The sequence below is a fragment of the Hevea brasiliensis genome, chromosome 9 (assembly GCF_030052815.1).
Source record: "Hevea brasiliensis isolate MT/VB/25A 57/8 chromosome 9, ASM3005281v1, whole genome shotgun sequence".
In the NCBI taxonomy this organism is placed as follows: Eukaryota; Viridiplantae; Streptophyta; class Magnoliopsida; order Malpighiales; family Euphorbiaceae; genus Hevea; species Hevea brasiliensis.
The window spans coordinates 15,674,340-15,697,877 of NC_079501.1; the positions used below are offsets into that span (position 1 = coordinate 15,674,340).

Here is a 23,538-nt window from a genome sequence, read left to right on the forward strand (position 1 = left end):
CGTATTGGTAAAAGCGGGTGGGGTACCACAGAAATTTCCTCTATCAACTCATCTGTTTTTCTTCCTCTCATTCTTAGCATCGCTCCATCATAATTTATATTACAAATTACAGAGAGTCTACTACATCATTCGCAAATACCTACCCTTTCTGAACTCCCTCTTCCTCTTTCTCTCAATCACCCACGATGAACGATGCAGATGTCTCCAAACAGATCCAGCAGATGGTCAGATTCATCCGTCAGGAAGCTGAAGAGAAGGCCAACGAGATCTCAGTTTCTGCTGAAGAAGTAACCCAATTTCCATAGTAGTATTTTTTTCTAGGACTGTATATATATATTGTAGGCGATTATCGGATTTTTGTGTAATCTAGTAATTTAGTTTGATTTCGTTGATCTGTTTTCACGATTAGGGAGAGCGTGTAATTGACGTGATTTTAAGGCGTTTGATTTGATTTGATGTTTTGGTAGGAATTCAATATTGAAAAGTTGCAGCTGGTAGAGGCAGAGAAGAAGAAGATCAGGCAAGAGTATGAGCGTAAAGAGAAGCAAGTCGATGTTCGAAAGAAGATGTAATTTGCTTCTACTTTTTGTTTAATTGCTGTTTTGCTATTGGCATATATTTATTGAGTCAGAATATGATTTCTGAGAGATCAGTTTTAGATTGTTCAGTTGGTATTTTGGTATTGGTAGTTATCTATTGTTGCTTGGCTTCAATGAAGCCAATCAGTAAGTTTCTTAGCCATGAAATCGATGTTTGTTTTTCCCTTTTACTCAATTACTGATCTCTTTAGTCCTCAATTTTTTAGATCAGCCTGTCTGTTGAGTAAAGCTTTATAGAGCAGATCCCAACTTCAACCAGTGCATAACTAAATTGTACATGAGAGTTGGTATAAAAAATTGGGAGTTATGTGTGCTTTACATATTTATGAATTTTATGAAAAAATTATGATGACTCAATTTGTAGAGTGTGTAGTCAGATATCTAGAGACCAATTAGTTGAGTTTGATTATGAATGGAGTTTGAAATTTTGGAGTTCACTGTCACTAACATATGTTGAATGAGAGCTACTTTCTGCTCCTCTGCTGTCAAATTGTTTTGACAAATAATAAAGGTTACCCTTTTTTCCCCAAAAATGGTATAGATGAAAGTTCTTGGTATTTGTTTTTGGCAGTGAATACTCCATGCAGCTTAATGCTTCTCGAATTAAAGTTCTTCAAGCCCAAGATGATGTGGTTAATGCCATGAAAGAGGCAGCAGGAAATGATCTTCTGAATGTGAGCCATGATCATCATGTTTACAAAAAGCTTCTGAAAGATCTGATAGTTCAGGTTGGTGAATACCTGAGCTGTCTTTCTATTCCATCTCAGTGGGCTAGATACATTTATATCGAATTTTCAAACTAAGAATATTATTCTTTTTATAGAAATTGGAGCAAATTGGTAAATATCGGTAGCAATCTAGCATCATCATCACAGCCTGATATTTAAGTCATTATGTAGTGAACAATCTAATTTTTCACTGGTCTCATTCTTGAAGATGGGCCATTGCTTTTCAGTTTGATGAAACAAATTATTGCCGTAATTATTAGGATATGCTTAATAGAAATGCCATAATTTCTCTGAGCGAGGAATTTTAGCAATTTTTTTTTTTTTTTTTTTAATTATCCCAGAGTTTGCTCAGACTGAAGGAGCCTTCTGTCCTGCTGCGCTGCCGAAAAGATGACCTGCATTTGGTGCAGTCTGTCCTGGATTCTGCAAAGCAGGAATATGCAGAGAAAGTAAATGTTCATGCACCAGAAATCATAGTTGATAATCACGTCTATCTTCCACCTGCTCCTAGTCATCATGATGCCCATGGTCCTTACTGGTAATTTCACTGTTTCATCCCAAAGTCCTTAAGACTTTTGAGTGCATGTACTTGTTCATGTATCATTTGCTATTTGTATGGGATTTCTAGGAAATTAGCTATTGTCTGGGTTGATTTTGTTGTAGATTTCTGGTGGCCAACATGGTAATGCTTATAGGATTTTCTAGAGTCTTCTAGTATTATAATTCTGAATGCATACGGTTAATTGTAGAATAGCTAGCAGCTGAGGATAAGCCTTGAAATTAGACCATATTTCATTTTCTCAAACAGTTTCCTATGTTATGTGAAATCCCAGTGATGGAAAAACATGTTAAATTTAATGTATTTAATCCTTCAGCTCTGGAGGTGTGGTCCTGGCTTCTCGAGATGGGAAAATTGTGTGTGAGAATACCCTTGATGCACGGTTGGATGTCGTGTTCCGTAAAAAGCTTCCTGAGGTATGCTTCATTAAACTATTTTTATTATTGTCATTTGCTGTTTCTGTTGTTCCCGCACTCTTTAGATGCGCCATTTATTCTTGAAAATGAAAAAAAAGAAAGGAAGTTCATATTGAGAAAAGGGAAGAAAAGAGAGAAAAATGGCCATTCTTTGATAAAGAAAAAATAATCCCTGGTATCTATATTATTGAATATTTCAGGATTTTGGCGCTATTCAAAATTGGAAAAAGTGGTCTTTTACTATTATGTCCAACTTAAGATCCTTTTAACAATTTGGATTATTTTGGTTACACACATGGAATATCATTTTCTTTTAGTTTTCTGTCATTCTATATCCAAGTGTGAGTTGGTTTAAATGGGTTTCTTTGCTATCACTGGATAATCCAATGAATAGAGAAGTTTTGAGTGATTTCAGTAAAGTGCTGGCTCCTAGTTGTTAAATCTGAATAGAGGTGTGAGTAAACTAGTGCACTCAATGAATGGCTCATGAAAATACTTGATAAAAAATTATTTATATCTGTTTGTTGCGTTAAATGAAAAAGTTTGATTTTTTTTTTCTTGGGGCTCGGTTAATAAATGAATGAACATGAACAAAGGTGAGCTTGGCTCTATTATGTTTGTGGACAGACTGCTTGTTTAGTTACTCTTTAAAAACTTAATAGATAAGCAAATTGAAACTATCAAAATTTAGTGTTTTAATGATAGATTTAGTAGAATGTTGCCTCAAGTCATATTCAGTTTGGGATTCTGACAATAATATATGAAAAATAAATTATTAGTATAAGATATTTGTTTTTGAATGGGTGCATGAATAAGGAAACGTGAATCATGAGAAAACATGGAATTTTGTATCACATTGACTGTAAAACAATATGAAAGGAGTGTTCCTCTCTTGTAAGTAAAGTTGGAGTCCTGTGTAGTTAAAGTATTATTATTTAATATAAAATATGTAAAATACGTAAAACGTTTTGTTTTTATTTAGGCTTGGTTAGAGCATTAAACTTGGCTCAAGCTTGACAATTAAATTAAAACTCACTAATCTCATTTTAAGCTTTGATTTCAAACTCAAGCTAAAAATTAAATAAATCCAGCTAGAACATCTTTGTACTTGGTTTAGCTTGGTTTGTTTACACCTTTAAATCTGAGGACTTACTTTCACAAAGAAGTACGAGGCAGTGATCTCTAAATGATACTTTGGGCATTGGCGTCCCGCATCTGGTATTAAACCAAATCTGTTCTTCTTTAGTTGTGTTTTTTCCTCCCTATTTTCCTGGTATGACTTTCAGGGAAGACATGAAATTTTGGCATTTAAATTGATCAAGCTTTAAAAATGCTTCACCAGTTTTTCTTTTTCTAAGTTGTTACCATTGTAAGATTTGGAGCTTCTTCACCAAGCCTCATCTATTCATAATTCCATATGTTTTCATTAATCTGAGTAGAGCAGCTCTCTTTCTGTTGCTTTTCTCCCTTTTTTTTCCCCCTATCTAGACTTTCAGAGGTTGATAGTGGGACTTGGTTGTTTGGCTGGTGTTTTTTCATATCTGCAAATTGCTGAAATTTAGTAATTTTTGGAATAGCCAATCAAAATTCAAACAGCGTAAATCATATAATTAAATTAACATCTTCTGTAGCTGTGCTATATGTAGTAACTTTGCATAAACCTACCATTTGCCCAACACACATTATATCCTTACTTTGTTTTGTAGCAATTACTATAACCATGTTTGCTTCCCACTGCAGATCCGAAAGAGGCTTTTTGGTCAGGTGGCTACATGATGGGTTGGCGTACATTTTTGTTTCACCCCGGATAATTTATGTCCAGTGTTTAAAGATCAGAATCTATTATTAATTGCTTGGTCCTGTATTTTTTCTAATATTCATTTTTGCAGAATCCGGTTGTTTCTGAAATTAGGGTAGCTGGTACTTGTTTAGTTCTGGTAATTTTTGTGGGGCATGGCAATGTACTCTTGTTTAATAATAAGCCGACGTCTAGTCTTTTGCGCAGGATTTATGTTTATCGAGGGATAAATTTTAATGACCGTTTCTGAATTTATCTTGTTATAATATTACAGTCTCTTAATTTAAAAATGTAACATAAAATTTCATCAATTTTCACATTTTGTACAGTAAAATTTTTATAACCTCTAATTACTGATTTTTGAGTTAAATGTTGACCTGGACGGTTTCAACATGGAGTTTAATCAGTATTTCTCCTCTCTCAAGTCATGTGTAAATTGAATAATTCTCTTTTTTATAAACAAAATAATTTTTAATGTATAGAGAGAATAATTTTATACTTTACATAAGAGAGGAGAGAGAAATGTTGACAACACATTACATAGAAGACGTTCACATTAATTTTTAACTGGAAAATTAATAATTGAAAGTCAGAAGAATTTTGCTGCGTAAAATTTGAAAATTTAGAGGATTTTATATTATATTTTAAAGTTGAAAGACTATAGTATTACAATTATATAAGATCAGGAAAAATTGATGAAATTTATTCGTTTATTAAGTCTCCTAATTTTTTTAATCAGTTTTCAGTTTTTAGCATATCGATCATGCCACATCTGAGTGTATGGATGCCTTTGTAATTACTCATGAAAGAGAGTTACCCAGCATTATAACAACACTAGATGTCCTAAAAGTTAAAAGTAAATCAATTTTACAATAAAGTCCTAAGCGTCATCTATGGTCCCTAAAGATCTGCAGGTTGGAACTCGATTATCCTTAAGAAGATGAAGATGGACGATTAATGGCATGCAGTACATGATTCAGGGGCTGATTTTCCTTTGCTCCATGGCTTGTTGATAGCGTCATAGTCAGTTGAGCTTGTGCTTTTACTTTTAGGAGTTATTTAGAATTAAAAATTAACATAAAAAAAGGGATGAGTTAAAGCAAATTTTTATGAATAATAATAATAATAATAATAATAATAATAATAATAATACTAAATAGCATGCAAACCAAGACTAATTAGCTTGTTCCATCATAAAATTAATGTCTCCCAGCCTTACATAAGATTGAGCAACCAAAATTAGACAATCTTGATCCTTCTATTTTTGCCCTTGCACTGTAATCCAACTTGACCCGAGTAGGTTCTCTAAAGAATGATGGCTCGATGGGCTGCTCGCCTGCTCACGCCTGAATGAAGCATTAACCAACACAGCATGAAACCAAAATAATACGCGTCGCCATTTTCTCCAATGATAGCAAATAATACCAATTAATTCCATCACCCAAGCCAAATACTTCGACAGGGTTCTGACAGAAAATCAATTTCTTCACAGGATCATAGGGTGAACATCAACCAGAAGAATCTGCATTAGGCAACAAATTCATTTTACCTTCTGCTGCCTTAATAACTAGCGACAGAAATACAGTAATAAACAGATTTAGCAGGTTCATCTTCCAAGGAACTACAAACCTCAATTACAAGGCTAGTTTTGTGAACTTCGCAACAAAAAGTCCACTGGTTTGTGAAGTTACAGGGCCAAAGCGCAAGGTCTTGAGTATCCCCCCACTTTTACATGGCCAATCTTTAGCAGCTTCTATCTCCTGCAACTCTGTACGATTAATGGAAGCATCATTATATGGCAACTCCATGAGGCTCTTTTTTGTTGTAATAAAAACTTTAAAAAGACAAGGTCTTTAGACTTTAGGGACTGCAGATATAAAGAAATTCCCCATGGTGACAATAAGAGATAAAAAAACTTGGCATGACATCAGGGTTATTCTAGTACTTCTCTCAAAATGAAGGATAAGAGATTTGAGACTTTGGTTCTCCCCCACAACCACCACCGACCCCCAAAAAAAAAGGGTTATGGCTTAAGATGAATGCAATTTTCTTTCATGGAACTACAATTGGTAGAATAATATGCTGGGAAGGGAAACCATTTTAAATTTGATCATTCTATCTTAAAAAATTGGAAAGCTCAACAAATTAATATTGAGATCATGATTCATCATCTTTAGAGAATGGAGAATCCTACCAGCAGAAGCATTTTCCTTGAGAAATCTTTCTACCACATCTTCATTCTGAGAAACTGTTAAACTGATGATGAAAAAGGTAAATTCATATAAAGTTAATAAAATTGTGACTATTTTTTGCAAAAAATGGATTTGAATATGGAACACACCTGCAAGTGCTGTAGACAAGCAAACCACCAAGTCTTAGCAGCTTAAAACCATTTGTTAGAAGTTTGAACTGCAACAGAAGACAAATATATCTAATGTGAAAGAAAAAGATAAATCACCCACAAGGTTGAGAATATGCTTTGGACAAAAAACCATAAAGCATAAACTTCGATACCCCAGATGCAGATGCACAGGGAAGAATTGAAATGGAATGTTACTATGAAAGTACAACAGAAGGTTCAGTCCCAAAATGCATAGGGAAGAACTGCACTGAAATGTTCCAATAGTGGTTCAGCACCTAATAGATGTTTAGAGGAATCCAAGATAAAGATAATTAAAACACATAAAGCATTATGTAATAGGTGAATCTTCCATTAAACTAGCTTCATTAAGTAATAGATGAATGTTCCATTATATTAGCTATGGAGTTACATAACTTTCAGTTCTTAATCCATAATACTAACTATCTAATTGTGCCATTAGCTCACTGAGAATTAGAATTACGAACAACACAAATGGAAAATGGTTATTATGTGATTAACAATAGATAAGTAACCTGAAGATTGGTCAAACTATCAGTTCTCTCTGCATTCAATACACGTTGATGAAGGGTATCCCATCCCCAATGCTCAAATTTTTGGATATGTCTAATTGACCCATCATGAGTGCACTCTGCATCCACAAGAACCTGAATCAAATGTCAACTGGTCACTAGCTTCTGTCATTCAGCAAAATCTAATCAAAAGGAGAGTAATACTTTCTGAAATTGGGTGCAATATGTGAAAGTAAACAAGCTACAACATAACTTCACCTTATCATAGCCACAGCTCAAAACTTCACAACTACACACAATTTGATATAATTCACTTTTGCTAATCCCAAGTACCCCGGAATTCCGCCCATAAAAAATTAGTTCGGGACGATCACTTTCTGCAACAAATGCTGAAGCAGCATGTTTCGTTGCTTTACTTGCTTTTTTCCTTTCTTTCCATGGTCTCCTTGACGTCCACTCCTTAAATGTGTCTTCCTTTTCTTGACATCCAGATTCACCTGTTCAATACTTGACAGATTGATAACACGTCAAAAACAGGTAGCAAGAGTTCCTAAGAGTTAAGAAGATTAACTTTGAAGCTTGACATAAATGTACAAAACTACTTTCCAAGCTGCTTACATGATCTAGAATTTGAATGTTCTGTCACGGGAATAAGGGAAAATGTTGTTCCATCAGCAACAAACAGTCGGCATCTATCACCTAGTGCATATTTCTGCAGCATTGTTCTACAAGCAGCTAGGCGATGCCTTGCAATATCAACCCCTGTTACAGATCCTGAATCACCAAGAAGGTCGGATATCATGCAAAGTTTAGCACCTGAAGATCAAGAACATATTACAAGTAAGCTTGGCAAGCATTTCATAAGATAATCTGATGTATAAGCATTCCAAAATCATGATATAAAAAAGTAGCTTAGAGATTCAATTCTGAAAAACTATCCACTTGCAATTAGATATTTCTAGAGTAAGGCATTCCCTCTGTTCTTAGTTTTGAGTGGAGATGCGCATTTGACATGAATGTGGTCAGAAAGTACCATTGCTTAGCTCCTTCCAAAACACTCTTCAGCATTTAAAACTTTTTAAAATGAGTGCTTGCTTGCTCTGCCTTTTCCTAAGCTCAGAACCAAGCCAACTTTATATCTTCATGCTCTAGCAAAACAGTCCCAGATAGGCCAGGTAACAAAGATTGTTCATGGAAAAACCAAGCGCTAGTATTGAAACACAAAAGCGAGTCCCATTCAGCACTCATGCAACATTCAATATCAAAATGAGTTCTCGTATGAAAACAGAAATAGAATTCATTTCATGCTAGAGTGGGGTTTAGCGGAGTGATCAATTTTTTGAACCAACAAAGGGTCATGATTAAATCTACCGGAGCTATTGACTGTAAGAGGAACCACAGATCACTTACCAGGAGCAGCGCAGAGATCCAGAACATGATCTCCTCTTGAGATATTTAACGCTAAAACAGCAGCCCCAGAAGCCGCATCAATTCCGTAAATCTGAATGACCATAAAAAGCAAATAACAACACTAATAAAACAATCTCAATAGACACAATGGCTAGATAAATTTATAATCAATTGCAGAAAGACCTATTAATACTGCTAAATGAGTCAAATACTGAATTTTGCCAAATTTCCAAGCCAATTTAAAAAATTTTCCATGCCACAGGAACTAAATTCTTACTATTATTTTGGTCTATTACCTTTCCTTCCTTGTATGCCCTTGAATTAGCAATCTGAAGGTGAGGTGGAAGAGAATAAAAACCAGGTAACCAAACAACTCTCTGAAGCTTACAGTTTATCTCTGCCTCAATCTCTTGAAGATCATCTTCACTCCCAGGCTTCAACCTTTCCCATAAAACGAAAATTAACTACTAAAATTAGGAAAAGAAGAAAACTTTTCAAGACAAACCTAAAAACAAACTATCAATTCGAAGAGCAAGCAAAAGGAAACTTGCAACACAGAACTGTATACAAGCATAAGTCGCAGGAATTAGAATTGTATGATATTGAAACTCAGGTACCTTATATAGCGAGGGGTAGTATCGCTGGTAGTATAAATAGAAGTGTCAAGCCCATTTGCTTGGAGGAAATTTAGGAAAGCTTCTGGCAATGGTAACTTGGAAATTTCTTCCATCTAACACAAACCTAAAGCTTTTCTGATTCTGACTGCTGGTGTCTTGGTCTAGCACAGGCGGCAGCATATAATGAAAAACTATCACTTAAAAACGACATACCGTTTTCTGAATAAGATCACGTCTGAAACGGCAAGCCGTTCTTCTGCCTGCAGTGTGAAATGCATTGGATAAAAAGCGCACTGTTTTTTTTTTTTTTTTTAAGAAAGTCCCTTAATTTTTTATTCATGTTTAATTGTATCCTTTTTAAATTTTTAGTTCAATTAATCTAATTTTAAATTTAAACTTAAATTAACCCTTTGGAAGTAATTTATATTTTTTTTGTTAATTAGTATTAAAAAATATTTAAAAAAATAATATATATATAGTGATTAATTTGAATTTGAATTAAAAAATTTGAGTAAATTAAATAAAAAATTTAAAAGTGGATAAAACTGTATATGGCAAAAAGTTCAGGGAGCTTTTATCCATTTTTCATTTTTCTCCTAACCAATGGCCATCGCCTCTGGCCTCCAACCTCGAACTCCCACCTCAGAACTACTCGTCTGAAATCCGATGTTCGAATTCGAATCTGCGGGATCGAGAAATTATTTCTCATTTTAGAGAAAAGAAATTAAAAAAGATGAGATAAAGCCTACATGGATGTGTATTGCTTTTTCTTTGTTACGTTATTCGATTCACTTCGGCTACTGTTGTTCTAAAACCCTTCTTCTTTTCCTTTCCGGACCTTCCCGCCAAATTTGGTAATTTTCTTTAAGCTCTTCCGCTGTGTGGCTGCTCAGAAAATGTTGGGAAACGCGAGAAAAAAATGAAAATTGGAACTGAAATTATTGCTCTCTCGTTTGTGTTTAATGTGAGATTTATTTTTGTTTATTAAAAATTACTTCTTTGTAAAGCTGTTGGAGTCCATAGGTCTGGCATATGTGGAGCTTTGCATGTGGCGAATCCTTTGGACTCTTGTTCTTCGCTGCGTAATCCTTTTGGGTTCAACGAAACTGAGCAAGTGAGAATGGCTTTGATTGTAAGAGGTGAATGCCCTTTTGAGAACAAAATTCGAAATGCTCAAAATGGGGGATTTGATGCTGCAATTGTATTTGACGATAGAGATAAGAGGAATTTGGTTTACAGTGAGTTTTCATAGCATCTTCGACTTCCCATTTGTTTATTTATTTATTAATTTCCCAATCTCTTTGAAGTGTTTAGCAAATAGTGCTTGGGTTATATTTGTATCGATATATGCATCAACATATGGAGGTTTTTAAGAATTTACCAAATACTGACTGTAAATAGTTTCTTTTTTTTTTTTTCTGAAAAACAAAAAATTTTGGCTTCTTTGCTTATTATGGAATGTGCAATCCCTTGCATGCAGTGATGATGGACCCTGATGGCATCCAAGTGCATGATGTTTTTGTTTCTAAGGCAGCTGGTGAAATTTTAAAGGAGCATGCTCGAGGCGAAGATGCTGAATGCTGCATTTACCTGTCTCATAGTGATACAGCATGGACTATTTTAGCAATATCGTTTCTTTCTCTTCTTGTTCTATTAGCTTTCCTCATAATAGCCTTTGTCGTGCCCAGACACTGGCTACATTGGCAGCGAACAAACTATCACTTCAGAAGTGTGGATGTGAGGATGCTTCCAGGCCTTCCCCTCTTCTCATTCCACTCCGCTCATTTGAATTGTAATCACAATGGAGAAACTTGTGCCATTTGCCTTGAGGATTACAAAGATGGGGAAATTCTTAAAGTTCTCCCTTGCCAACATGGTAAGGCTTCATTTATTTTGTTCACAACAACACTCCTAAACTTAATTAAAGGTTTTTATGTTATTTATCACTTTTGTGTATCTACAAAGGCTGCACCACTCATCCCTGACCCACCCATTCAAAAAGGCGATTTACTTTCTGACGACAATGTTAAATTTACATGCAGAATTTCACTCAAGCTGTGTGGACTCATGGCTGAGTAAATGGGGGACATCCTGCCCAGTGTGCAAGCTTGATATGAAAACCCAATTTGTATATTCTGAGGTGAGTGCACAAAGATCATTCTTAGATTTTAGAATGGACATGGCATGGATTTTGTATGTTCCTTTATTTAGTTGTGTTGTTAATTATTGTTATGGTGGCACTTGTTCAATGCATGGCTTGTGATGAATGGTCAATCTTATTTGTTTAAAGGGTCATGATTTCTGGTATGCACATATGAAAACTCATCTTTTTTCTTAACTCATCTAGCAAATTGCAAAACCAAGAGTAAAGTAGCTCTTTGGTGGTTAAGTGATGCATATGCATTGTCTTGTTGAAGTATTAGAAAATATAAACCATGTTTTAATTTGACGTGATTAGCATCATAAGCTGCTCCAACTTTCTGATTCCTTGCAGCTCTGGATCTCATCCTCCTGTAACTGACTTGCGGGTTAGTTCTGGCCCATAGGCATTAAAGCGAGTTCAGTAATAGATGTTTTTGCCCAATCTTTGATGTGAAGAATGGAAACATTTCCATTGCCCAATAACTTCACATCATACCAAGTGTGTTGATATGTACCGGCAGTCATAAGACAAGAAGAAATGTCTCTGTGTCTGTGTTGACTTTGCAATGATGAAATTTGTTTGATGTGAGGTTAACCAGGAAATAAGGAGGAATATTCCTCAATATGTAAGTCATGCTGTCTTACCAGACCTATTTTTTACTTGCTTTAAGTAAGACCACATAAGCATTTCTATATGCTAGTCGTTTCCATGAAGTCTGCTAAAAGTATATCTTTATGCGACTGTGAAGCTGCTTTCACATTTTGCTTCAACTTCTCAATGTTTATTGAAGTTTATTAGTTTAGGAAAAACAAATTTCTGAGGATTTAACCCAAAATCGTTTAGAGTGGGAAAGCGAATCCATATAGCTGACCCCAAATTTTTGGGATAAAAGCTTAGTTGAGTTGAGTTGTATTAGTTTAGGAGAACATTGGGCTATGTGGCCATTAAGGGAAATTTGGAGCTTCAACACTATGACATGAAGTGAAGCTGATGCATGTTGGGAAATACGGGGCATAGTTTGGTTCACTTCACTGATTGTCTGTCAAGTATTTTTGTCGAGGAAAGGCAGTCACTTCATTGTTTATAAGTGCATAAAGGGATGGTTGGATTAGGTACATATAAGTGTACAGCCGGCTGGAGTTGACTTAGTGTTATAGAAGTTTTAGATCTTTACTTCTTGAAAACCTTCCTTCCCTCATTCTAGCCACTTTTTGTATATAGATTCTCAGTCTGTCACAAGAAGGGCATGCTGAGCTCATTATAGAAACATGAAAAGTGAGGCATTAGAAAGAATATATTTAATAATAATTCATATTATTGTAGATTTAACTCAAATTACTAGAGCATATACATTGCTACCATCTTTTTTTTTGTAGCTGCCTGTCATGACTCATGAGGCCCTTATACCAGTGACTGGCACCTAGTTGATTGAATGAGTAGAGGGAAAATTTTATTTGCACGTCCAAGAGATGGGGTGAAATAAGGTGCAGGTTTTAAACAGTAACTTTGGATGTTACACCATGTTTCCCAACATTTATCTGGTGACAGAGAGGAGCAAGAATAAGAGACCAATATTTTATATGAACAAAGTAAAACCTGCCTTTACCTGACAAATTGATTTGCCAATGAGCAAACTAATGTTTATTCTTGATTAATACTTGTTATATTCTTGATGCAGATCAAGAGGGGAATCTGGCTTCAGAATCAGTAAATGTAGAGGATGGTTTGACTAGCTTTTTAATCAGGTATGCAGGTCAACATGCCTTAAGAAATTATGTTACAATCGGAAGGCATTGCTTTGGACTTTCAATCCATGTACCAATTCATGGCTGACTCCTTTTTCCATTTTCCTTGTTCTGTTACAGATCTTCTGCTTATCTGTGATGGCTTTCTGAACTGCATTTTAAGTTTGCCAATCTCATGTGTCTACGAAGTTTTAATTGGATATATGGTATGCTACTGCTGCTGCTGCATCATATTTTAACAATTACTATAATCTTTACTGTAGGAGCAATTCCTGAAAGATTCTTTGGTGCTTCAAGCTAATGGCAGGTGGTTTTCATTGTGTCCTATTCCTATATTGGTTGGAAAGAGAAGTTGTAGATAGTGCTTAATCACGAGGCTTCCTCATTGATGGTTTGGTGGCTTGGTCGAGAATTGAGTGTTCAAAATTTCAGTTGTATATACTACGTGGTTTTGTATTATGTAATATCTTATTATTATTATCCAATTGTTAAGTTACATATCACAAGTTCTTCCTCATTCCATAAATTCACATTCCTATCCTAGCAGTTAAAGCCTAAAGCCTTCAAGTTGAAGTATTTTGCTGTTATACAAGTACCTCAAATTGGTTGATTTATGCTTCTTCTTCTTCTTCTTCTTTTTTTAAGTAAGCAATTTATGCATTATAACGTTATAATCATCTAACAGCCATGCACAATATAAGTTTAATTAGAGATTAGGCGTTAATTGCTTTAACTATCCCTCAACTTTAGTGATTGATTTATTTCAGTCACTTAATTTCAATTGAAATTAAATTCTTCAACTTTGATTTTGAACTTGATCAATGAAATCTTGATTTTATTTTTTTTAAAAACAAGTTTATTTTAATAAATTGAAATTGAGCTTATTGGTGCAATTAACTCAGATATTAGAATGAATATTTGGAAGCTGATTCTGTATGTAGACGGCTTGCCATCCTTGTTCTTTCGTTTGCACCTGGGAACGTGCACACACATTAAAGAATCCAAAGTTATTGTAAGGTGGTTGTGGTACCCCTTTTCTTATTGTTATTTTTGCTTTTTTTTTTTTTTTTTTTGAACTGAGAAGTTCTCGATTGCCTATAATTAGCACACTGTCCACTATTTTCAGTGCTCTTTTGTAATTGTGGATAATGATCTACGATGGACTGATTGAATGTTAGTTGGTACTCAATTCATCCATGTCATTTTCACAAATTACGTGTCATCATGTTATTGGGACCTGAATTTCGGGATTGTGACGTTTATCCAGGTCCTTATCTGTCTTCCCATGAAAACCAAATAGGTGCAACAAACAGCTGCAGCTGCTGTTGATCAGCTCAGACTTCTATATATCAGCAGCTAGTTTTCACAGGCAAACGCATCAGACAGCCGCCAGATCTGGAAAAAAAAAAGTCCCCCAGGTCAACAATTCAACTTGTGTTGGTATAAAACGCCAATTCATCTTCATGGGCTCTCTGGATAAAAGGTTGCTGTTATTTTCTCACTGGACATATAAAAGCCCAAGTTTTCTGTTGGATTATTCTGCGTTCTCTCATGGGTTGTTTTTTCTCTTTCCGATAAATTACAGCTTAGAAGCTGAAGTCGTCACTGTTGATGTTAAGGCAGCCAAGGTTTTTCTTGAGTCTGGCTACGTTTATCTAGATGTTAGGTATATAATCTTCTTTCCATTGGATTATTCAATTCTGTTTCTTGGAAATGAACCCTTTTTTGTTGTAATGTCTTTAAACCCACAGGACGGTGGAAGAGTTCAAGAAAGGACATGTGCATGCAGAGAAGATATTCAACATTCCTTACATGTTCAACGCTCCAGAAGGTGTTAATTTAGCCCTTAATTCACTTTTCTTTTATTTCTTTACACTAAACATGTGACAGATAAACAAGTAAACAATAATTAATATGACATCATATTTTCTTGGGTTTAGGTAGGGTGAAAAATCCAAAATTCTTGAATGAGGTTTCAGCCGTTTGCAAGGAGGAAGATCATCTTGTTGTGGTAATCCTCCAAGTTCAAGATCATTTATCATTATTTTTCTAATTTAACTACAAGGTATTAGTAATATATATAATTATTTTCCTGTACAGGGCTGTCAAAGTGGAGTCAGATCCCTATATGCAGCTGCTGATCTTCTTAGTGCTGTAAGTTCATATAAACTGCAATTTGGTTAATATTTTGGCCCAAATTTTGTTTAAACATGGAGGCTCTCCGCTTTTGTTGCTGTATTCTTTTGGCCCCTAATTAACCTCAAACTGAATTTGGATATCCTTTGTTTGTTGTTCAATTATACAATAGAGTGCCATATTTTAAAACTATGTTCATATTTGTTACATTTTTTCTTTTCTGGTCTAATTTTTCAATGACTGGATATAGAGAGACAGAGAGACGAGATGGTGAGAAACTAACTTGTTTAGTTTGAAATGATAGGGTTTCAAGGATGCGAGCAACATGGGAGGAGGTTATCTTGCTTGGGTGCAGAACGAGTTTCCCCTAAAGGTAGAAGAGGGGAAAAAACTGAACTCTGATCTATTATAGGTTTACCATGGTCTACCAATATTTGCTTTGGCTAAATATTATATCCACATATGTCTAGATAAGCACAGATTTCTGTCTTTTATATTTAATCAATCCTGAATCCTGTTCTGCATATATTGGCAAAACAGGTTCAAATGCAACTTCCATTGCACACGTCATTGGCTTTATTCTAAATCCAATCTAGTGTAAGAGAGCATATAATTAAGCATAAGCAGGGGATTGATGCCTCAAAGTTGGTGGATGTTGCATCTTTCCTGTGCCAGTGCCTTACCAGTCCATCAGAACACAACTAATAATCTAATATCTTTAGAAAGCATTAGGTGTAGATGCAAATATATATATATATATATATATATATATATATATATATATATATATATATATATATATATATATATATATATATATATATATATTAGAGTTGGTGTATTATGAGTTTATTGCACTTAATTAAAGCAGAGGTGTAGAGGGATTTTTTCTGCATTTTCACCTCAAAGTTATGCAAGAAAAGGAAATCTCGTCACAGCCATTAAGCTTAACATGAATCTCTATAATCACTTTCTTAATAGAAGGGCTTAATTGGAAAGTACAAGACCTCTGATCCTTCTTTTAAAGAGAAAAGGTGAACATTCTATTCGTAACTTTGCTAAAGGAAATTAAGCAGTGATGTAGATTGTTTAATTACTTGACAAATAGATTATCTGAGACCTGCAAAACAGAGAAGAATCAAAGAAGTGTCGAATTTTACTCCACTGACAATCCTTTAATGGTCAAGTTAGTATTCTATTTTCTACCCATCTCTCCCAAGGCTTTTGACAGAAGCAGAGACTAGCAATATTTACGAGTTAAAGCACACTGGTATATTGATACATTTCTTCGATTCGATCAGTTCTCTATCAGAAGCAGCATCACAAGCTTGCTTGGTTCTTGTTGAAGCAAGGATAAAATGTGAAAAATCCTGTTGGCTTGGTAGCTGTGGCATCTGCCTACGTTCAGGTCACTAAAGCTAACTACTGAGGAAAAAAGAAAAAAAAGCTTTCGGCAAGGCTTTACGGGCAGCAATTGATATAGTCTGCAGCAATACATGTTGAAGCTCTGCTCCATCGATCCCTTCATGAGTTTCTGCCTTGACGAGAATAGAAATTTTCAACAAATTTTGCCCCCCACTGGGAAATTCTTCCTTGGCATTAGATAATCTACGCACGTAAGCTTCAAACTGGGGCAATAATCACACTGCCATCACCAAGATGTTAGATGGATGATTTTCTTGTTTACATCCTTTGCTATGGAAGCATGGATTCTTTCAATGATAGGAAGCGTAACATCTTATTAATTGACAAGCGTGCAGATGATATATCATAGGCATCAACTAACCACCAAAACGCCATAGTATCACAGCATTAACTAAGGAATAAATATCAAGTTTATTAATAATCTAATGCCTTATGGCAAATTATTATATGATTAATTATTACACTGTCACAAAATCACATTATCAAAACAGCAAGAGGTTGGCCACCAGATTAATGGACAGTAGTCAACCCAGTTTACATAAAAAAAAAAATAAAAATAGAAAAATTTAATTTAGCTGCAACTTAGTCATGCCAAATGTTGTCATTTGCAAATATTTCTTAGGTTGTTGTAGACCAAATCCATCATGCTAAAATTGAAAATAATAAAAGAACAAATCCTACATGATCCAATAATTACAAAATAACTAATTATCATATTTGATATAAAATTTAATTGGCATATAATGTAATTATTGCGCCCGTGAGATGACCAATAATCTTATATTAGAATCAATTGTTAGTACAGTTTTCTATTTTAGTAATGATTTTTTTTTAATTTTTTTTTAATATGAGAATCGAAAAAATAAAAATTCAAACCTGGATCTAAATAAGATAAGTAAGAGCTTGTTTCAAATGAATTAAAATTTTGTATTTTACCTTTTATTACTTTAATTTTAACTTATATATGCTCACATATTATAATATATTTTTGGCCATTAAACGTTTTACAATATTTTCTTAATTAATAAGACGAGGTAATGAGTTAAAAAAAGTGACGATTTATTGATTAAGAAAAGAGAAGTCCTAAATTAATACTACCCTGTGCAGTGGTTATCTGGTGTTCATATGAGATGATTCCCAATTGAAAGATGAAAAGCAGAAGACAAAGGCACGTTGGTTCCTTCTCAACATGCATGACATGGTAGTGGAGGTGTTGTAATAGTGGGACCCATCATGCCCATTTGTTACATAACACCCTTTGCTTGATCTCTTAAATGCCCCATGGATGCAGTCTCCATTCAAGGTGGCAACCAAACCCTCACCTGCTGGCATTCATGGCCCTGAATTCTGAAATGAGCTCTTCATAAGAAGCATTCGAAGAGATTGATGGGATTTTTGGAATTGATGCTTCTATATTTGAATGCCTGGAAGTTCAAGTGAATCAGGATCTGCCAGTTTCTGTTTAGGTAATGGATGAAGTAGAGATTGATGAAGACAAATCTTTGGCCTTAACCCCGACATGGGCTTTGGCTACAGTTATCACTGTTATGGTTTGTTTTGGGTTCTTCTGCCAAGCCTCTTTGAATCAGTTTGGAAAGGTAAAAGAAGCAAAAAAGAAATTTCCCTTTATATTTGTGGATATCTCTAGATTTTTCTCCAATTTCTAACTTCTTCTGTTTTTAATAGTGGTTAGATAAGACTAAGAGGAAAGCACTACTTTCAGCTCTGGAAAAAATCAAAGATGGTAAGTAACAAGAACTCAATGGATATCCAATAGTGGGTTTTCTTTGATAAATCTTGTTAAAAGATGTTACCCGAAATTTTTTTTGTTATTGTGAATCTGTGAGCAGAGTTAATGCTTTTTGGGTTTCTGTCATTGCTGATGGGTCACTGGGTCGTATTGGTGGCCAAGATTTGTGTCAAAACATCTGCTTTGAGCAGCAGATTTTTCCCATGTGCAATATACAAATTGGAAGGCAGGGTTGATTCAGCTTCAAGTTATTCAAATAATTCCTCTGATAGACAGGAACATGATCACTGCCCCGAGGTAACTCTTTTCTACATCTTAAGATTTTATTCGGAGCACTCGATACACTTTTTACATCCATACATTAACACTCCAAGAAATGTAGGATTTACAAGCCACTTTCATGGATGTGGGGACCACCAAAGCATGTGACAGAAGTTCCTGTAACATATTTTGCAAGAAGAACTGTATCTTGCTCTAACTTACATCGATATGTTATATGTTTTGAAGGGTCATGAGTCTTTTGCTTCACAAGAAAGTCTGGAGCAGCTTCACCATTTGATGTTTGTTCTGGGCATTATCCATGTTTTGTATAGCTTTATTGCCGTTGCCCTGGCCATGATTAAGGTTCCTGTATTCTCTTACGAGTACAATTTATTTTGTTATGCCATTAAAAATTAACATTTCTCAAGAGAGCTCGAACTTCCCATTTTAATTCTTCAGATTTATAGCTGGAGAATTTGGGAAAAACAAGCTAGGGATATGGCTACTCGGAGTGCACCTGGTACAGAATTTTATATTCCAAAATGATAAAGAGTTTTTTCTTTTTTTTTTTTTTCTTTCTATTTTGAGTCTACCATTTCTTGAATGCTTTCATAAATAAATTGCATAAATTTTCCGAGTGCCAGATTATTCTCAAGCTGCATTGTTTAATAGAAGTTTCTCACGATTATCTACTTTCATCTCTCACCATACATCCCATCCATGGAGTCGGCACAGAGTGCTTGTTTGGCTGGTATTTTCACTTGCTCAAACTCATATGTACCCTTCATTATGATTCCTATTCATGGTTTTGTAACACATAGACCAAATCTTCTAAAAATTTTACTTATATTTATTTCCTTTAGGAACAAGAGAGGGAACTAGGAGGCAGTGATGCTGTTAATTAATTTCAACCATAGCCATAGGAGCCAGTTAAGTAAGATTTAGTGTGCAAATGAATACATCATTAATACAAAAGGTATCTATATTAAGCATATGATTTTGAAGATCTCTTCAGATGAAATGTCTTGAGTAGGATCAGTAACTAAAATTCACTTTATCATTTTGCTTTTTTATTTTTTATATGCCCTGATCATAGTATAGTGTCACCAATCTCTACCTTTAACCTTCTCCTTTTCTTTCTCTCGGTGAAGATTCTACTTGTGAGATTGAGAATCCACATGTTGGTGCCTTGTGTGAAAATTTATGTGATCTCTCTCTCTCTCTCTCTCTCTCTCTCTCGCTATCTCTCTTATTATTATTATTTTTTAACTCTTGAAATATTACTTAATCCATTCAATTGGATTTTCTTTCAGTTTCCTTCTTTTTTTTTTTTTGAAAAAAGAAAATGAAAGTTGTCTGTGCTTTAGATCAGATTCTGCATTTCTGATTACAGATGCATGTAGCTTGACAGATGCTTCTTTTACCTGGATATATTTTAATGTTGAGCAATTACTTGAATGATAAGATGTCAATTTGCAGCTCTGTTTCAGCCGACAATTCTGGAGTTCTATAAACTACGCTGATTACATGGCTTTGCGCTATGGATTTATCACTGTAGGTTCTTTCTAAATCCACTAGAGTTTTTCTTATATATTTTGATCAAGAATAATTGATAAGCTTATTATATTATCTTTTCCACTTAATCTGCACATTAACTCACAGTGGAGGGCAGGGCTTGAATAGCCAGGGAATCATGTATGTGACAAAATCAACATCTTGTTGGGTGCAAAGGAAGTGTTTCATAGTAGTAGAAGAAAGAGCTTGTTTTTACTTCTGAGATCTTATTGATGCAAAATGATCGCATCTTTAAAAGAAGAAAATCATAATAGAACTTCTCATCTATCTATTTAGCAGCTGGAATATGGCTGAGCATGCTTTGCCTAGTAATTGACTCAAATTTGTCTTTAATGTCTTTTCCTATTTGCAGACACATGAACTTCCTTTGGCATATGATTTTCATAGTTATATGCTTCGAAGCATGGAGGAAGAATTTCGTGATATTGTTGGCATTAGGTAATATCTCAGATTCTTCTGCAAATAGATCAATCAAACATATTTTAACTGTCCAAAAGCTGCATTGAAGACCATGCAGCTCAACAAGGTTAAGTGTGAATTATGCCTGCATTGCAGGTACAAGTTGATTGTATATTCCAAATATTGGCATTTAGGTAATAGTCAACATCTTGGTCATAAATTTTTTGAAATTAGAGGCAAATGGAAGTTTCTGGCAACTCCAATATTGTCTTTCTGTAGAATGCCTTCTAAAATTCTTCTTTTTTTTGGGGGGTTGGGTTTGGGCTCCAAATTTTTGTTATTATTTCTCATACAAATTAAATTGATTACCCTTTTTTGGGTTTCTCTTGCAGCTTGCCTCTCTGGATCTATGCTATATGTTGCATTTTCCTGGATTTCCATGGTAATTTGCATTTTCAACAAAACCATATTGAATGGTCATCTTTGATTTGCATTGCCTTTACAGTGTTTGAGCTCTATTGAAGCAAGGAAACACCATCTTAGATCTTAGTTGCATACCTGTGAATGCATGGGTTTTCATTTCCAGCTGTCCAAATTCATGTTATTGAAGTTCCCTTCCAATTGAAATTAGATGCCTAAATGGGTTTTACGTGTGTTAGAAATGACATTTTTTTTGCTTTTTCAGGCTTTTGTTAAATAATAGTGCTGCAAACTTTTATAATCAAAGACATGAAATTTGTCATTTTATATCAGCACCATTCTTGGTGTTGGTTTTATAGCAAATTTCTTGTAAAATACATTCATATCCTTAGGAAATACAGGAATGCACTTCAAACTAAATTTTATTAACCATTCTATTATGAAAGTTAAGTAGATGGGGGATATAAGGAGGATGTTAGTCACAGGATTAAAGCCGGATGGTTGAAATGGAGACGTGACACGAGAGTTTTATTTGATCGCAAGATTCCCAATAAGTTGAAAGAAAAATTTTACCGTACAGCCATACGACTGGCCATATTATATGGGTATGTGTCTAAGATGAAAGTTGTGGAGATGAGAATGTTAAGGTGAATGAGTGGTCACACTAGACTAGATAAAGTCCGTAATTAGAGTATTAGAGAAAATATAGGAGTGTTGTTAATTGAGGATAAGTTAAGTGAAGGGAGATTGAGGTAATTTGGTCATGTGAAGCGTAGATATATGGAGGCTCCAGTTAGACAAGCAGAGCACATTGGGTTAGAAGATAGGAAGAAAAGACGGGGTAGACCTAAACTGACTTAGAGGAGAGTACAACATGACCTAAAAGCATTACACATCTCCGAGGATTTAACCCAAAATCATTTAGAGTGGAGAAAAAGAATCCATATAATCGACCCCAATATATTTTTGGGATAAAGGTTTAGTTGAGTTGAGTATTCTATTATGAAAGTTAATTGCATATATCATTAATGAGATAATCAATTTTCTGAATTTTTGTTCAGAGACTGAGGTTTACTTTTGGCTCTCCTTTCTTCCTGCCATTGTAAGTCCTCAAACACGTCTCCTTTGATTTTTATTTTTTCATGCATTTGATAATTCTATATTGATATGCTTCTGTTTTCTTGGAAATAAAAGTTAATACTGCTAATTGGTACAAAACTTCACCGGGTAGTCATCAAGTTGGCTGTTGAAATCTTGGATGCAGCTACAGGGTTAGGAAATCAGCAGTTAAACCTTAGGGATAAGCTATTTTGGTTTGGGAAGCCTAAACTTCTTTTGTGGCTAATTCAATTAATATCATTTCAGGTGAGCGAAGCAATAGCAATCTATGTTGCCTTGAATTTTTATTACAAAAATTACATCTTATCCTTCAATGATCATTTGTTTTTGCAGAATGCATTTGAGATGGCAACATTCATATGGTCCCTGGTAAGATTTTGATGATAGATTGTAGCATAACTGCAAATTAAATATCAATAAATAATATGTAACATGAGCATTAGGCAACATCGTTGAGGAATTGAAGCTCAAATCTACACTTCCACCACGCCACATCAGCCTTTGTCTGTGAAAGAGATTTTGACCATCCTAATTTTCAGAATGTTCTGATATTTTATGACATGTAAAGTGACCATAATCGCGGGAAATGTTATTATTTTGTGCTTCATAAGTCCATTCTTCATATTTGATAGATATATAGCCTGCATTTCAGATTTTGTTTTGCTAGATGTTATTTTTCATTTGCAGTGGGAGATCAGAGATTCTTCTTGTTTCATGAGTAATGAACTGTTTGTCATCGTCAGGTTGATATTCGGGTAAACTGTTATCTCTCTGCATATTCTCTGATCTCATTGAATCAAATATTACTTAATTCTGACCACAAAAAGGGGGGCAAAAATGTTATTTTGACTTTTGATCTTACAATAAATGCAGGGTAGTCACCCAGTTCTGGTGCAGCTTCATCACATTCCCACTCTATATAATCATTACACAGGTGGGACTTTTTTTTTTTCTTCCTCTTTCAGGTTCTTGTTCTGCTCTTTCTCTTTATCTCATTTGTGGGTTTATGGCATTACAGATGGATGCAAAGTTCAAGAAAACTGTAATCTCTGAAAATGTAAGGGAATCTCTGCATGGATGGAAAAGGAGAGTGAGGGCCAGGCACAGTTCCTCTTCTGCACGCCTGAATGGGATACCGTTTAGGTCCTCACATAGTTCCACTTCTGCACACCTGAAAGGTTTATCATTCAAGTCCTCGAGTTCTACGACGCATAAGCGCAAAAACAGTGATTCTGCCTCAAGCAGCAGCAAGCATAAAAGCACACCAGGAATTGCAGATAGACCAACCTCATGTCAAGAGGCCGACGCTCAACAGGCTAACAGTAGTACTAATAATTTGCCTGGGAGAGAATTTAAAAATCTTTAATATTTTTATAAAATATATAATTATTTAAATATAAAATCAAATGTAAGGATTATTTTATTAATAAAATAAAATTTAAAAGACTAAATTATTTTAAATTGAAAAAAATTGACAGCCAATTTAGACACAATGACTAATATGTATATTAGGGATTAAAATTATTACAAATTAAAAAGCAGGGAC

At 34.7% G+C, this 23,538-nt stretch overlaps 4 protein-coding genes across 5 annotated transcripts; 3 read left to right on the forward strand and 1 right to left on the reverse strand.

Moving 5' to 3' along the window:
• Nucleotides 1-44: 44 nt before the first annotated feature.
• On the forward strand, nucleotides 45-4,304 carry LOC110643226 (V-type proton ATPase subunit E). The gene is made up of 6 exons (XM_021795518.2): nucleotides 45-287; nucleotides 468-568; nucleotides 1,171-1,327; nucleotides 1,669-1,865; nucleotides 2,203-2,302; nucleotides 4,043-4,304. The coding sequence occupies exons 1-6, from the start codon at nucleotides 186-188 to the stop codon at nucleotides 4,076-4,078; spliced, it is 693 nt and encodes a 230-aa protein (XP_021651210.1). The 5' UTR covers nucleotides 45-185; the 3' UTR covers nucleotides 4,079-4,304.
• Nucleotides 4,305-5,257: 953 nt separating this feature from the next.
• Nucleotides 5,258-9,183, reverse strand: LOC110643230 (uncharacterized). Of its 2 annotated transcripts, none has more exons than XM_058153145.1 (10): nucleotides 9,020-9,183; nucleotides 8,699-8,843; nucleotides 8,403-8,493; nucleotides 7,611-7,766; nucleotides 7,251-7,489; nucleotides 6,996-7,127; nucleotides 6,442-6,509; nucleotides 6,295-6,356; nucleotides 5,730-5,868; nucleotides 5,258-5,622 (listed from the first exon to the last, which is right to left on the reverse strand). In XM_058153145.1, the coding sequence occupies exons 1-9, from the start codon at nucleotides 9,130-9,132 to the stop codon at nucleotides 5,735-5,737; spliced, it is 1,140 nt and encodes a 379-aa protein (XP_058009128.1). In that variant the 5' UTR covers nucleotides 9,133-9,183; the 3' UTR covers nucleotides 5,258-5,622; nucleotides 5,730-5,734. The 2 variants fall into 2 exon arrangements, with proteins under 2 accessions (XP_058009128.1, XP_021651216.2); XM_021795524.2 differs by having other exon boundaries at nucleotides 7,611-7,808.
• A 19-nt stretch (nucleotides 9,184-9,202) lies between these two features.
• Nucleotides 9,203-15,608, forward strand: LOC110643215 (receptor homology region, transmembrane domain- and RING domain-containing protein 1). The gene is made up of 13 exons (XM_058152138.1): nucleotides 9,203-9,252; nucleotides 9,764-9,873; nucleotides 10,027-10,257; nucleotides 10,500-10,895; nucleotides 11,062-11,159; nucleotides 13,171-13,268; nucleotides 13,992-14,042; nucleotides 14,196-14,390; nucleotides 14,493-14,573; nucleotides 14,659-14,738; nucleotides 14,848-14,918; nucleotides 15,008-15,061; nucleotides 15,348-15,608. The coding sequence occupies exons 1-13, from the start codon at nucleotides 9,203-9,205 to the stop codon at nucleotides 15,453-15,455; spliced, it is 1,623 nt and encodes a 540-aa protein (XP_058008121.1). The 3' UTR covers nucleotides 15,456-15,608.
• Nucleotides 15,609-17,548: 1,940 nt separating this feature from the next.
• Nucleotides 17,549-23,453, forward strand: LOC110643212 (MLO-like protein 4). Its single transcript, XM_021795493.2, has 15 exons — nucleotides 17,549-18,066; nucleotides 18,155-18,212; nucleotides 18,319-18,515; nucleotides 18,726-18,842; nucleotides 18,939-18,999; nucleotides 19,124-19,230; nucleotides 19,959-20,033; nucleotides 20,407-20,492; nucleotides 20,846-20,895; nucleotides 21,935-21,975; nucleotides 22,068-22,238; nucleotides 22,326-22,361; nucleotides 22,680-22,747; nucleotides 22,866-22,926; nucleotides 23,011-23,453. Exons 1-15 carry the CDS (start codon nucleotides 17,938-17,940, stop codon nucleotides 23,356-23,358), a joined length of 1,605 nt encoding a protein of 534 aa, XP_021651185.2. The 5' UTR covers nucleotides 17,549-17,937; the 3' UTR covers nucleotides 23,359-23,453.
• The last annotated feature ends 85 nt before the right edge of the window (nucleotides 23,454-23,538 follow it).

Bases quoted from the DNA above. Each gene is read 5' to 3' on its own strand.
- LOC110643226 (XM_021795518.2), top strand. From the start codon at position 186: ATGAACGATGCAGATGTCTCCAAACAGATCCAGCAGATGGTCAGATTC. The intron at 288-467 runs GTAACCCAATTT...ATGTTTTGGTAG, and splicing joins TCTCAGTTTCTGCTGAAGAA to GAATTCAATATTGAAAAGTT. The intron at 1,328-1,668 runs GTTGGTGAATAC...TAATTATCCCAG, and splicing joins TGAAAGATCTGATAGTTCAG to AGTTTGCTCAGACTGAAGGA.
- LOC110643212 (XM_021795493.2), top strand. From the start codon at position 17,938: ATGGATGAAGTAGAGATTGATGAAGACAAATCTTTGGCCTTAACCCCG. The intron at 21,976-22,067 runs GTAAGTCCTCAA...TGGAAATAAAAG, and splicing joins TCTCCTTTCTTCCTGCCATT to TTAATACTGCTAATTGGTAC. The intron at 22,239-22,325 runs GTGAGCGAAGCA...TTGTTTTTGCAG, and splicing joins TTCAATTAATATCATTTCAG to AATGCATTTGAGATGGCAAC.
- LOC110643215 (XM_058152138.1), top strand. From the start codon at position 9,203: ATGAAAAACTATCACTTAAAAACGACATACCGTTTTCTGAATAAGATC. The intron at 11,160-13,170 runs GTGAGTGCACAA...TCTTTACTGTAG, and splicing joins CCCAATTTGTATATTCTGAG to GAGCAATTCCTGAAAGATTC. The intron at 15,062-15,347 runs GTAAGTTCATAT...TTGAAATGATAG, and splicing joins CTGCTGATCTTCTTAGTGCT to GGTTTCAAGGATGCGAGCAA.
- LOC110643230 (XM_021795524.2), bottom strand. From the start codon at position 9,132: ATGGAAGAAATTTCCAAGTTACCATTGCCAGAAGCTTTCCTAAATTTC. The intron at 8,844-9,019 runs GTACCTGAGTTT...TTTATGGGAAAG, and splicing joins ACTACCCCTCGCTATATAAG to GTTGAAGCCTGGGAGTGAAG. The intron at 6,357-6,441 runs GTGTGTTCCATA...TTTCATCATCAG, and splicing joins CTTGTCTACAGCACTTGCAG to TTTAACAGTTTCTCAGAATG.